The sequence below is a fragment of the Lampetra fluviatilis genome, unplaced genomic scaffold (genome assembly GCF_964198595.1).
Source record: "Lampetra fluviatilis unplaced genomic scaffold, kcLamFluv1.1 SCAFFOLD_282, whole genome shotgun sequence".
Taxonomy (NCBI): Eukaryota; Metazoa; Chordata; class Hyperoartia; order Petromyzontiformes; family Petromyzontidae; genus Lampetra; species Lampetra fluviatilis.
In genome coordinates, this window is record NW_027621106.1 from 79,087 (window position 1) to 92,500 (window position 13,414).

Here is a 13,414-nt window from a genome sequence, read left to right on the forward strand (position 1 = left end):
TTTATTATGTTTTATTTTTAATATTTTATTATTTCCATTCTACGTGACTTTACCGAAAGAACCAAGAAGATGAACTACATTTATTAATAACAATACCCTATTGCACGGTTAAAATGTAAAATAAAAATTAACCGGGATAAATTCTTAGCCTACCTATATGAACCGCTATTTAATAGAATAGACTTTTATTATCCCCTCTGCTATGAAAAGCTTTTAAACACGCTTTAAACACCGATGCAACTTAACTCCGTCTACCTGCTGTTGAGAGAGAGAAGAGAGGCATCACCACACAAGGCAGGAGATGCATTCATCCCGGCAGCGTCCCAACGTGAGGCATCGTACCTGCGTTTGCCTGTCGCGCGAAATTGTTAAATATTTTCCAATTTTGTTGTTTCGTTATCGTCATCGTAACCCCCCGGGGGCTATCTGTAGGTGGCTACATGTCTGTGCCAATTCATGCCGAGCACAGATTATCATGAGCACAGGAATGTAACTTTCACGGTTTCTTATCCGCATACCAATTTACCAGTTTAATATAGTGTAGTGTATAGTGTAGTGTAGTGTATAATGTAGTGTATAGTGTATAGTGTAGTGTGTAGTGTATAGTGTAGTGTATAGTGTAGTGTATAGTGTAGTGTATAGTGTAGTGTATAGTGTAGTAGTGTATAGTGTAGTGTATAGTGTAGTATATAGTGTAGTGTATAGTGTAGTGTATAGTGTAGTGTATAGTGTAGTAGTGTATAGTGTAGTAGTGTATAGTGTAGTGTATAGTGTAGTGTATAGTGTAGTGTAGTAGTGTATAGTGTAGTGTATAGTGTAGTGTATAGTGTAGTGTAGTATATAGTGTATAGTGTAGTGTATAGTGTAGTGTAGTAGTGTATAGTGTAGTGTATAGTGTAGTGTATAGTGTAGTGTAGTAGTGTATAGTGTAGTGTATAGTGTAGAGTATAGTGTAGTATATAGTGTATAGTGTAGTGTAGTATATAGTGTATAGTGTAGTGTATAGTGTAGTGTGTAGTGTAGTGTATAATGTAGTGTATAGTGTAGTAGTGTATAGTGTATAGTGTAGTGTGTAGTGTAGTGTATAGTGTAGTGTATAGTGTAGTAGTGTATAGTGTAGTAGTGTATAGTGTAGTGTATAGTGTAGTGTATAGTGCAGTGTACAGTGTAGTGTATAGTGTAGTAGTGTATAATGTAGTGTGTAGTGTATAGTGCAGTGTATAGTGCAGTGTATAGTGTAGTGTATAGTGTAGTGTATAATGTAGTGTATAGTGTAGTGTACTCTTTGTTCTTTTCGGCAAAGTCACGTAGATAAAAATTTTAAATGAATTAAATGTCGACGTTTCGGAGGCAACACAGCACAACAAAAGGCGGCTTAACTCTGCTGCCATTTGCTCAGCTTAAATTCTGCCCCCGTTTGAACTCACTGGTCATACCCTGCAGCATAAAAAATACGTCACCAGATTATACCCCACCCACCCCTCCTTTTTAAGCTATATATAATCTCGCGTCTCTTAGAGCCGCAAAGAATAGTTGACCATTTTAACCTTATGAGACATCTCCTTTAGCAGTGGCAAAATATAGTAGTATGTTTTTACCCTTTAAACTGGTACAAAAACTGACACCTTTAAACAAGGGATCATGTTTGCAATAACCACAACACAAGCAGTCAAAATGCAAACAAAAAGAAACAACTCTGATGATGATAATGGTATGCACTGTCCTTGAAGTTGATTGGTCCACACCCGAGACAGCTTTCCTTAGAGCCTAGTCTCACATGGTCCTTGAAGTTGATTGGTCCACACCCGAGACAGCTTTCCTTAGAGCCTAGTCTCACATGCTCCTTGAAGTTGATTGGTCCACACCCGAGACAGCTTTCCTTAGAGCCTAGTCTCACATGGTCCTTGAAGTTGATTGGTCCACACCCGAGACAGCTTTCCTTAGAGCCTAGTCTCACATGGTCCTTGAAGTTGATTGGTCCACACCCGAGACAGCTTTCCTTAGAGCCTAGTCTCACATGGTCCTTGAAGTTGATTGGTCCACACCCGAGACAGCTTTCCTTAGAGCCTAGTCTCACATGGTGTTGGACCAGATGATGCCAAAAGGCGCACAACTCAAAGACAATGCACCATCAGAGTATGAGAGCTCGGGGTTAAGCATTTACACCATTGGAACCTCATTTGCCAGAAGAAAACATATGTAATTGTTTTTTTTACCCTTTTATCTGGCAACAACAAAAAAAGGTGTCAGTTTTGTTGCCAGATAGAAGGGTAAAAAAACAATTATCATATTTTTTTACTGGCAAATGAGGTTCCAATGGTGTAAATGCTTAACCCCGAGCTCTCATACTCTGATGGTGCATTGTCTTTGAGTTGTGCGCCTTTTGGCATCATCTGGTCCAACACCATGTGAGACTAGGCTCTAAGGAAAGCTGTCTCGGGTGTGGACCAATCAACTTCAAGGACCATGTGAGACTAGGCTCTAAGGAAAGCTGTCTCGGGTGTGGACCAATCAACTTCAAGGACCAAGTGAGACTAGGCTCTAAGGAAAGCTGTCTCGGGTGTGGACCAATCAACTTCAAGGACCATGTGAGACTAGGCTCTAAGGAAAGCTGTCTCGGGTGTGGACCAATCAACTTCAAGGACCAAGTGAGACTAGGCTCTAAGGAAAGCTGTCTCGGGTGTGGACCAATCAACTTCAAGGACAGTGCACATACATTATCAGAGTTGTGTGTTTTGTTTGCATTACGACTGCAGGTATTGTGGTCTATGCAAACATGACTCCTTGTAGTTCAAAAGGTGTCAGTTTCGTTGCCAGATAGAAGGGTAAAAAAAACAATTATCATAAGTTGCCTAACGTTTCTCCAAACACGCAGTAGAATGGTTACAAAAATCACCTCCATTCTCGCACCCAAACTGTACTCACAGATGATTGGAGGTCAAACATTGTTAAGATAACAAAAGGGGTTCCACAGGGTTCAATCCTGGACCCCCTCTCGTTCTCTCTTCATGTCAATGACTTGGGCACTGACCTTGATCATTCCTGGGTAAATCTGTTTGCAGATGACACGATACTGATTATTGCAGGCTGCTCTCAGGATGACGCGATTGCTAAGATCCAGAGCGATTTCAACAAACTACAACATCATCTAGTTGCTCTTAGTAGTGTATAGTGTAGTAGTGTATAGTGTAGTAGTGTATAGTGTAGTGTATAGTGTATAGCAGAGGTGTGGACTCGAGTCATGTGACTTGAACTCGAGTCAGACTCGAGTCATGAATTTGATGACTTGCGACTCGACTTGGACTTGCATAACAATGACTTTGTCCCACCTCTGGTGTATAGTGTAGTGTATAGTGTAGTAGTGTATAGTGTAGTAGTGTATAGTGTAGTGTATAGTGTAGTAGTGTATAGTGTAGTGTATAGTGTAGTGTATAGTGTAGTGTATAGTGTAGTGTAGTAGTGTATAGTGTAGTAGTGTATAGTGTAGTAGTGTATAGTGTAGTAGTGTATAGTGTAGTAGTGTATAGTGTAGTGTATAGTGTAGTAGTGTATAGTGTAGTAGTGTATAGTGTAGTGTATAGTGTAGTAGTGTATAGTGTAGTGTATAGTGTAGTGTATAGTGTAGTGTATAGTGTAGTGTAGTAGTGTATAGTGTAGTAGTGTATAGTGTAGTAGTGTATAGTGTAGTAGTGTATAGTGTAGTAGTGTATAGTGTAGTGTATAGTGTAGTAGTGTATAGTGTATAGTGTAGTAGTGTAGTGTATAGTGTAGTAGTGTAGTGTATAGTGTAGTGTATAGTGTATAGTGTAGTAGTGTATAGTGTAGTGTAGTATAATGTAGTGTATAGTGTAGTGTATGGTGTAGTGTATAGTGTAGTAGTATAGTGTAGTGTATAGTGTAGTAGTGTAGTGTATAATGTAGTGTAGTAGTGTATAGTGTAGTGTAGTAGTGTATAGTGTAATAGTGTATAGTGTAATAGTGTATAGTGTAGTAGTGTATAGTGTAGTAGTGTATAGTGTAATAGTGTAGTAGTGTAGTGTATAGTGTAGTAGTGTAGTGTATAGTGTAGTGTATAGTGTATAGTGTAGTAGTGTATAGTGTAGTGTAGTATAATGTAGTGTATAGTGTAGTGTATGGTGTAGTGTATAGTGTAGTAGTATAGTGTAGTGTATAGTGTAGTAGTGTAGTGTATAATGTAGTGTAGTAGTGTATAGTGTAGTGTATCAGCACGCTGCTACCACCCCGAGGCGTAGTCCTTGACCACGGTGGGGTCTACGTAATCCTCCAGCATCTGCGTGAAGTTGAGAGGAGGTCGACCCACGTCCACCGTCACGTTCGTGTAGAGCGAGTGCAGCGAGCGGTGCACCACCTCGTAGCGCAGCGAGTTGATGCCGTCTTCCAGCATCGTCTCGTTCGTGAACAGGATCATCGTGAACCTGGGGGGTGGGGGTGGTGGTGGGGGTGGTGGTGGTGGGGGGGGGTGGGGGGGTGGGGGTGGTGGTGGGGGGGGGTGGGGGTGGTGGTGGTGGGGGGGGTGGGGAGGGGGGTGGGGGGGGGTGGGGGTGGTGGTGGTGGGGGTGGGGGTGGTAGTGGGGGGGTGGGGAGGGGGGTGGTGGGGGGGGGTGGGGTGGTGGTGGGGGGTGGGAGGGGGGTGGGGGGGGTGGGGGTGGTGGTGGGGGGGTGGGGAGGGGGGTGGGGGGGGTGGTGGGGGTGGTGGTGGTGGGGGGGGGGTGGGGGGGTGGGGGTGGGTGGTGGGGGGCGGGTGGGGGTGGTGGTGGTGGGGGGGTGGGGTGGGGGTGTGGGGGGTGGGGGTGGGTGGTGGTGGGGGTGGGGGTGGTGGTGGGGGGGTGGGGAGGGGGGTGGGGGGGGTGGGGGTGGTGGTGGTGGGGGTGGAGGGTGGGGGGGTGGGGAGGGGGTGGTGGGGGGGGGTGGGGAGGGGGGGGTGGGTGGGGGGGGGTGGGGGGGGGTGGTGGTGGGGGGGTGGGGATGGGTGGTGGGGGGGGTGGGGTGGGTGGTGGGGGGGGTGGGGGTGGTGGTGGTGGGGGGGGTGGGGAGGGGGTGGGGGGGGTGGGGGTGGTGGTGGGGGGAGGGTGGGGTGGTGGTGGTGGGGGGTGGGGAGGGGGGTTGGGGGGGGGTGGGGGTGGTGGTGGGGGGGTGGGGAGGGGGGGTGGGGGGGGTGGGGGTGGTGGTGGGGGGGGGTGGGTGGTGGTGGTGGGGGGTGGGGGTGGGGGGTGGGGGGGGTGGGGGGTGGTGGGGGTGGGTGGGGGGTGGTGGGGTGGGGGGTGGGGGGGGGGTGGGGGGGTGGGGTGGTGGTGGGGGGGGGGGTGGGGAGGGGGGGTGGGGGGGGGGGGGGGTGGGGGTGGGGGGTGGTGGTGGGGGGGGTGGGGCGTGGTGGTGGGGGGGGGTGGGGGGTGGTGGTGTTGGGGGGGTGTGGGGTTAATCCGCGTAACACACAGACACACACACACAGACACACACACACAGACACACACACAGGACACGCACACACAGACACACATACACACACATCTTACACACACACCTACACACACTACACACACACAGACACACACACACACAGACACACACACCCTACACACACACAGACACACAGGACACACACACAGGACACACACACAGACACGCATACACCACACACCCTACACACACACACACACAGACACACACACACACAGACACACACACACACACAGACACACACGGACACACACAGACACACACACACAGGCACACACACAGACCAACCACACGGACACACACAGGCACACACAGACACACACTACATTATACACGTCACTAATATACACTATGGATTCCTGCAGTCACGAAAGCTTCAAATCAAAATACACTACACTATACACTACTACACATTATACACTACTACACTACACTATACACTACTACTCTATCACTACACTATACACTACTACACTATACACTACACTACACTATACACTACTACACTATACACTACACTATACACTACACTAATCACTACACTATACACTACACTACACTATACACTACACTATACACTACACTATACACTACACTACTACACTACACTATACACTACTACACTATAACACTACTACACTATACACTACACTATACACTACACTATACACTACACTATACAATACTACACTATACACTACACTATACACTACTACACTACACTATACACTACTACACTACACTATACACTACACTATACATACTACACTACACTATACACTACTACACTACACTTACACACTACACTATACACTACACTATACACTACACTATACACTACTACACTACACTATACACTACTACACTATACACTACACTATACACTACTACACTACACTACACACTACACTATACACTACACTATACACTACTACACTAATCACTATACACTACTACAACTACACTATACACTACTACACTACACTATACACTACACTATACACTACACTATACACTACTACACTACACTATACACTACTACACTATACACTACACTATACACTACTACACTACACTACACACTACACTATACACTACACTATACACTACTACACTATACACTACTACACTACACTATACACTACTACACTACACTATACACTACACTATACACTACACTATACACTACACTATACACTACTACACTACTACACTATACACTACACTATACACTACTACACTACTACACTATACACTACACTGCACACACTACTCTACATGACTCACCGTCTGGGATTGCGAGCGTTGTTTGGGTCTTTGGTGTGTTTAATCATCCGGTACTTCCCAATGCGCAGCCTGGGCCGGTGGATCTCCATTCCGCTCATAATCACCCTGCGGCGTGTCAAGAAGATCACGAATCAGGTGAGTGAGTGGGTGATTGAGTGGGTGAGTTAGTGGGTGAGTTAGTGGGTGAGTGGGTGAGTGGGTGAGGGGTGGGTGGGTGGGTGAGTGAGTGGTGGTGGGTGGGTGGGTGAGTGAGTGAGTGAGTTAGTGAGTGAGTGGATGGGTGAGTGGGTGAGTGGGGTGGTGTGGGTGAGTGGGTGGGTGAGTGGGTGAGTGGGTGAGTGAGTGAGTGACTGAGTGAGTGAGTGAGTGGATGGGTGAGTGGGGTGAGTGGGTGGGTGGGTGAGTGGGTGGGTGAGTGGGTGAGTGGGTGAGTGAGTGGGTGGGTGGGTGGGTGAGTGGGTGGGTGGGTGGGTGAGTGGGTGGGTGGGTGAGTGAGTGAGTGGGTGAGTGAGTGAGTGAGTGACTGAGTGAGTGAGTAGGTGAGTGAGTGAGTGAGTGACTGAGTGAGTGAGTGGGTGAGTGACTGACTGAGTGGTGAGTGAGTGAGTGAGTGGAGATCCATGCTCGACCCGAACCTGTTGTAGATGTCATCGTCCTCACCGCCCCATCCCCAGTACGAGTTTGGGAAGCCGTTGATCTTGAGGAACTGCTCACGGGAAAGGCCACTCACTCCCCCAAAGATGCCCGTGTAGGGAAGTCTGACAACAACAACAACAAACAACAACAAACAACAACAAACAACAACAAACAACAACAACAAACAACAACAAACAACAACAAACAACAACAACAACAAACAACAACAAACAACAACAACAACGCTGACGTGAGTGTAACGTTTGTGGGTGAGTGAGTGAGTGGGTGGGTGAGTGAGTGGCTGAGTGAGTGAGTGGGTGAGTGAGTGAGTGGGTGAGTGAGTGGCTGAATGAGTGGGTGGTTGAGTGAATGGTTGAGTGAGTGAGTGGGTGAGTGGTTGAGTGAGTGAGTGAGTGGGTGAGTGAGTGAGTGGGTGAATGGGTGGGTGAGTGAGTGGCTGAATGAGTGGGTGGTTGAGTGAGTGGTTGAGTGAGTGAGTGGGTGAGTGGGTGGGTGAGTGAGTGGCTGAATGAGTGGGTGGTTGAGTGAGTGGTTGAGTGAGTGAGTGGGTGAGTGGTTGAGTGAGTGAGTGGCTGAATGAGTGGGTGAGTGAGTGAGTGGGTGAGTGAGTGGGTGAGTGAGTGAGTGAGTGATTGGGTGAGTGAGTGGGTGGGTGAGTGAGTGGGTGAGTGAGTGGCTGAGTGAGTGAGTGGCTGAATGAGTGGGTGGTTGAGTGGGTGGTTGAGTGAGTGGGTGAGTGAGTGAGTGGCTGAGTGAGTGGGTGAGTGAGTGATTGAGTGCGTGAGTGAGTGAGTGGGTGGGTGAGTGAATGAGTGGGTGAGTGAGTGGCTGAGTGAGTGAGTGGGTGAGTGAGTGGCTGAGTGAGTGGCTGAATGAGTGGGTGGTTGAGTGAGTGGTTGAGTGAATGGGTGAGTGAGTGGGTGAGTGGTTGAGTGAGTGAGTGAGTGGCTGAGGGAATGGCTGAGTGAGTGAGCGAGGGACTGAGTGGGTGAGTGGCTGAGTGAATGACTGAGTGGGTGAGTGGCTGAGTGAGTGGCTGAGTGACTGAGTGACTGAGTGACTGAGTGAGTGGCTGAGTGAGTGAGTGGCTGACTGAGTGACTGAGTGACTGAGTGAGTGAGTGAGTGACTGAGTGAGTGAATGACTGAGCGAGTGACTGAGTGACTGAGTGACTGGCTGAGTGACTGAGTGAGTGGCTGAGTGAGTGAGTGAGTGACTGAGTGAGTGACTGAGTGACTGAGTGAGTGAGTCACTGACTGACTGACTGATTAACTGACTGACTGAGTGAGTGAGTGACTGAGTGCGTGACTGAGTGAGTGAGTGACTAAGTGAGTGACTAAGTGACTGAGTGACTGAGTGAGTGACTGAGTGAGCGTGTGACTGAGTGATTGAGTGAGTCACTGACTGACTGACTGAGTGAGTGACTGACTGAGTGAGTGGCTGACTGAGTGACTGACTGAGTGACTGACTGAGTGACTGAGTGACTGACTGAGTGACTGAGTGAGTGACTGAGTCACTGACTGACTGAGTGACTGACTGAGTGAGTGACTGAGTGACTGTGTGACTGGCTGAGTGAGTGAGTGACTGAGTGAGTGACTGAGTGACTGAGTGAGTGACTGAGTGACTGAGTGAATGAGTGAGTGACTGAGTGAGTGAGTGACTGAGTGAGTGACTGAGTGAGTGAGTGAGTGACTGACTGACTGAATGAGTGACTGAGTGAGTGACTGAGTGAGTAACTAAGTGAGTGGCTGAGTGAGTGAGTGAGTGACTGAGTGGCTGAGTGAGTGAGTGAGTGACTGAGTGAGTAACTGAGTGAGTGGCTGAGTGAGTGAGTCACTGACTGACTGAGTGATTGAGTGAGTCACTGACTGACTGACTGAGTGACTGACTAACTGACTGACTGAGTGACTGAGTGAGTTACTTGAACTTGAACTTGTCGACTGCGACTGACAGGTGGCGAGGCTGCTCGTAGCAGCGGTAGTGAGTGACTGAGTGACTGACTAACTGACTAAGTGACTGAGTGAGTGTCTGACTGAGTGAGTGAGTGACTGAGTGAGTGACTGAGTGACTGACTAACTGACTAAGTGACTGAGTGAGTGTCTGACTGAGTGAGTGAGTGACTGAGTGAGTGACTGACTGAGTGACTGAGTGAGTCACTGACTGAGTGACTGAGTGAGTGACTGAGTGACTGAGTGAGTGAGTGGCTGAGTGGCTGAGAGAGTTACTGAGTGACTGAGTGAGTGACTGAGTGAGTCACTGACTGAATGACTAAGTGACTGACTGAATGACTGATTGACTGGCTGACTAACTGAGTGACTGACTAAGTGACTGACTGAGTGACTGACTAACTGACTAACTGAGTGACTGAGTGACTGACTGAGTGACTGACTGAGTGACTGACTAACTGACTAACTGACTGAGTGACTGAGTGACTGACTAAGTGACTGACTGAGTGACTGAGCGAGTTACTTGAACTTGAACTTGTCGACTGCGACTGAGAGGTGGCGAGGCTGCTCGTAGCAGCGGTAGTGAGTGACTGAGTGAGTGAGTGAGTGACTGAGTGAGTAACTGAGTGAGTGGCTGAGTGAGTGAGTCACTGACTGACTGAGTGATTGAGTGAGTCACTGACTGAGTGACTGACTAAGTGACTGAGTGACTGACTAAGTGACTGACTGACTGAGTGACTGAGTGAGTGTCTGCCTGATTGACTGAGTGACTGAGTGAGTGAGTGGCTGACTGAGTGACTGACTGAGTGACTGACTAAGTGACTAGCTGAGTGAGTTAGTTACTTGAACTTGAACTTGTCGACTGCGACTGAGAGGTGGCGAGGCTGCTCGTAGCAGCGGTAGTGAGTGACTGAGTGAGTGAGTGGCTGACTGAGTGACTGACTGAGTGACTAAGTGACTAGCTGAGTGAGTGAGTTACTTGAACTTGAACTTGTCGACTGCGACTGAGAGGTGGCGAGGCTGCTCGTAGCAGCGATAGAGAGTGACTGACTGAGTGACTGACTGAGTGACTGACTGAGTGACTGACTGAGCGAGTTACTTGAACTTGAACTTGTCGACTGCGACTGAGAGGTGGCGAGGCTGCTCGTAGCAGCGGTAGTGAGTGACTGACTAACTGACTAACTGACTGACTAAGTGACTGACTGAGTGACTGAGTGAGTTACTTGAACTTGAACTTGTCGACTGCGACTGAGAGGTGGCGAGGCTGCTCGTAGCAGCGGTAGTGAGTGACTGAGTGACTGAGTGACTGACTAAGTGACTAAGTGACTGAGTGAGTGTCTGACTGAGTGAGTGAGTGACTGAGTGAGTGACTGAGTGACTGACTAACTGACTAAGTGACTGAGTGAGTGTCTGACTGAGTGAGTGAGTGACTGAGTGAGTGACTGACTGAGTGACTGAGTGAGTCACTGACTGAGTGACTGAGTGAGTAACTGAATGACTGAGTGAGTGAGTGGCTGAGTGGCTGAGAGAGTTACTGAGTGACTGAGTGAGTGACTGAGTGAGTCACTGAGTGACTGACTAAGTGACTGACTGAGTGAGTGACTAAGTGAGTTACTTGAACTTGAACTTGTCGACTGCGACTGAGAGGTGGCGAGGCTGCTCGTAGCAGCGGTAGTGAGTGACTGACTGAGTGACTGAGTGACTGAGTGAGTAACTGAGTGAGTGGCTGAGTGAGTGAGTAACTGACTGACTGAGTGATTGAGTGAGTCACTGACTGACTGACTGAGTGACTGACTAACTGACTAACTGACTGACTGAGTGACTGAGTGACTGATTAAGTGACTGACTGACTGAGTGAGTGACTGAGTAAGTGAGTAGCTGAGTGAGTGACTGAGTAGCTGAGTGACTGAGTGATTGACTGACTGACTGACTGACTGAGTGGCTGACTGAGTGAGTGACTGAGTGAATGAGTCACTGACTGACTGACTGATTAACTGACTGACTGGCTGACTGAGTGACTAACTGAATGACTGACTGAGTGAGTGGCTGAGTGAGTGAGTGACTGAGTGAATGAGTCACTGACTAAGTGACTGACTGAGTAACTGACTAACTGACTGACTGAGTGACTGAGTGACTGACTGACTGACTAAGTGACTGAGTGACTGAGCGAGTGAGTTACTTGAACTTGAACTTGTCGACTGCGACTGAGAGGTGGCGAGGCTGCTCGTAGCAGCGGTAGTGAGTGACTGACTGAGTGAGTGACTGAGTGACTGAGTGAGTGAGTGGCTGACTGAGTGACTGACTGAGTGACTGACTGAGTGACTAGCTGAGTGAGTGAGTTACTTGAACTTGAACTTGTCGACTGCGACTGAGAGGTGGCGAGGCTGCTCGTAGCAGCGGTAGTGAGTGACTGAGTGAGTGTCTGACTGAGTGAGTGACTGAGTGAGTGGCTGACTGAGTGACTGACTGAGTGACTGACTGAGTGACTGAGCGAGTGAGTTACTTGAACTTGAACTTGTCGACTGCGACTGAGAGGTGGCGAGGCTGCTCGTAGCAGCTGTAGTGAGTGACTGAGTGAGTGTCTGCCTGAGTGACTGACTGAGTGACTGAGTGAGTGGCTGACTGAGTGACTGACTGATTAACTGACTGACTGACTGAGTGACTGAGTGACTGACTAAGTGACTGACTGAGTGACTGAGCGAGTTACTTGAACTTGAACTTGTCGACTGCGACTGAGAGGTGGCGAGGCTGCTCGTAGCAGCGGTAGTGAGTGACTGAGTGAGTGTCTGACTGAGTGACTGAGTGAGTGAGTGACTGAGTGAGTGGCTGACTGAGTGAGTGAGTGACTGAGTGAGTGACTGAGCGAGTTACTTGAACTTGAACTTGTCGACTGCGACTGAGAGGTGGCGAGGCTGCTCGTAGCAGCGGTAGTGAGTGACTGAGTGAGTGACTGACTAAGTGACTAGCTGAGTGAGTTAGTTACTTGAACTTGAACTTGTCGACTGCGACTGAGAGGTGGCGAGGCTGCTCGTAGCAGCGGTAGAGGTTGTGGTCGTTCATGGGGATGAGGTCGACGTCGTGAAAGATGAAACAGTCGAAGTCGCCGTCGCGACTCGCCTCCACGTAGCCAACGTTCATCAGCTTCGCCTTGTTGAAGGTCTCCTCGCCATGCTGGAGGAGGTGGTGGGGGGGTGGGGGGGGTGGGGGGGTGGGGGGTGGAGGGGTGGGGGGTGGGGGGGTGGGGGGTGGAGGGGTGGGGGGTGGGGGGGTTGATTTCTGCTCCCCGTTTTGGAAGTTGTTGGCAGATTAATCGACCCACTCACTCACTCAACCACTCACTCAGTCACCCAACCACCCACCCACTCACTCACCCACCCACTCACCCACCCACTCACCCACTCACCCACCCACTCACCCACTCACCCACCCACTCACCCACTCACCCACCCACCCACCCACTCACCCACCGACCCACCCATCACCCACCACTCACCCACCCACTCACTCACCCACCCACTCACCCACTCACCCACCCACCCACCCACCACCCACCACTCACCCACCCACCCACTCACATCACTCACCCACCACCCACCCACTCACCCACCACTCACTCAGCTCACCACCCACCTACTCACTCAGCTCACCACCCACCCACTCACTCAGCCACTCACTCAGTCACTCAGCCACTCACCCACCCACTCACTCACCCACCACCCACTCACTCACTCACTCACCCACTTACTCACCCACCCACCCACCCACTCACCCACCCACCCACTCACCCACTCACCCACCCACTCACCCACTCACCCACCCACCCACCCACTCACCCACCGACCCACCCATCACCCACCACTCACCCACCCACTCACTCACCCACCCACTCACCCACCCACTCACCCACTCACCCACTCACCCACCCACCCACCACCCACCACTCACCCACCCACCCACTCACATCACTCACCCACCACCCACCCACTCACCCACCACTCACTCAGCTCACCACCCACCCACTCACTCAGCTCACCACCCACCCACTC

The 13,414-nt window shown here is 49.6% G+C and overlaps 1 protein-coding gene across 1 annotated transcript in view; it reads right to left on the bottom strand.

Annotated features, from left to right (window-relative positions):
- Positions 1 to 4,234: 4,234 nt before the first annotated feature.
- The window catches only part of LOC144954769 (beta-1,4-galactosyltransferase 2-like), an 11,795-nt gene continuing 2,615 nt past the window's right edge, over positions 4,235 to 13,414 (bottom strand). The window contains exons 2-5 of the mRNA XM_078885196.1: positions 12,352 to 12,539; positions 7,401 to 7,523; positions 6,766 to 6,870; positions 4,235 to 4,436 (exon numbers count right to left, since the gene is read on the bottom strand). Of these exons, the coding sequence (XP_078741322.1) occupies positions 4,235 to 4,436; positions 6,766 to 6,870; positions 7,401 to 7,523; positions 12,352 to 12,539 (618 nt within the window). The remainder of the gene's footprint in view (positions 4,437 to 6,765; positions 6,871 to 7,400; positions 7,524 to 12,351; positions 12,540 to 13,414) is intronic.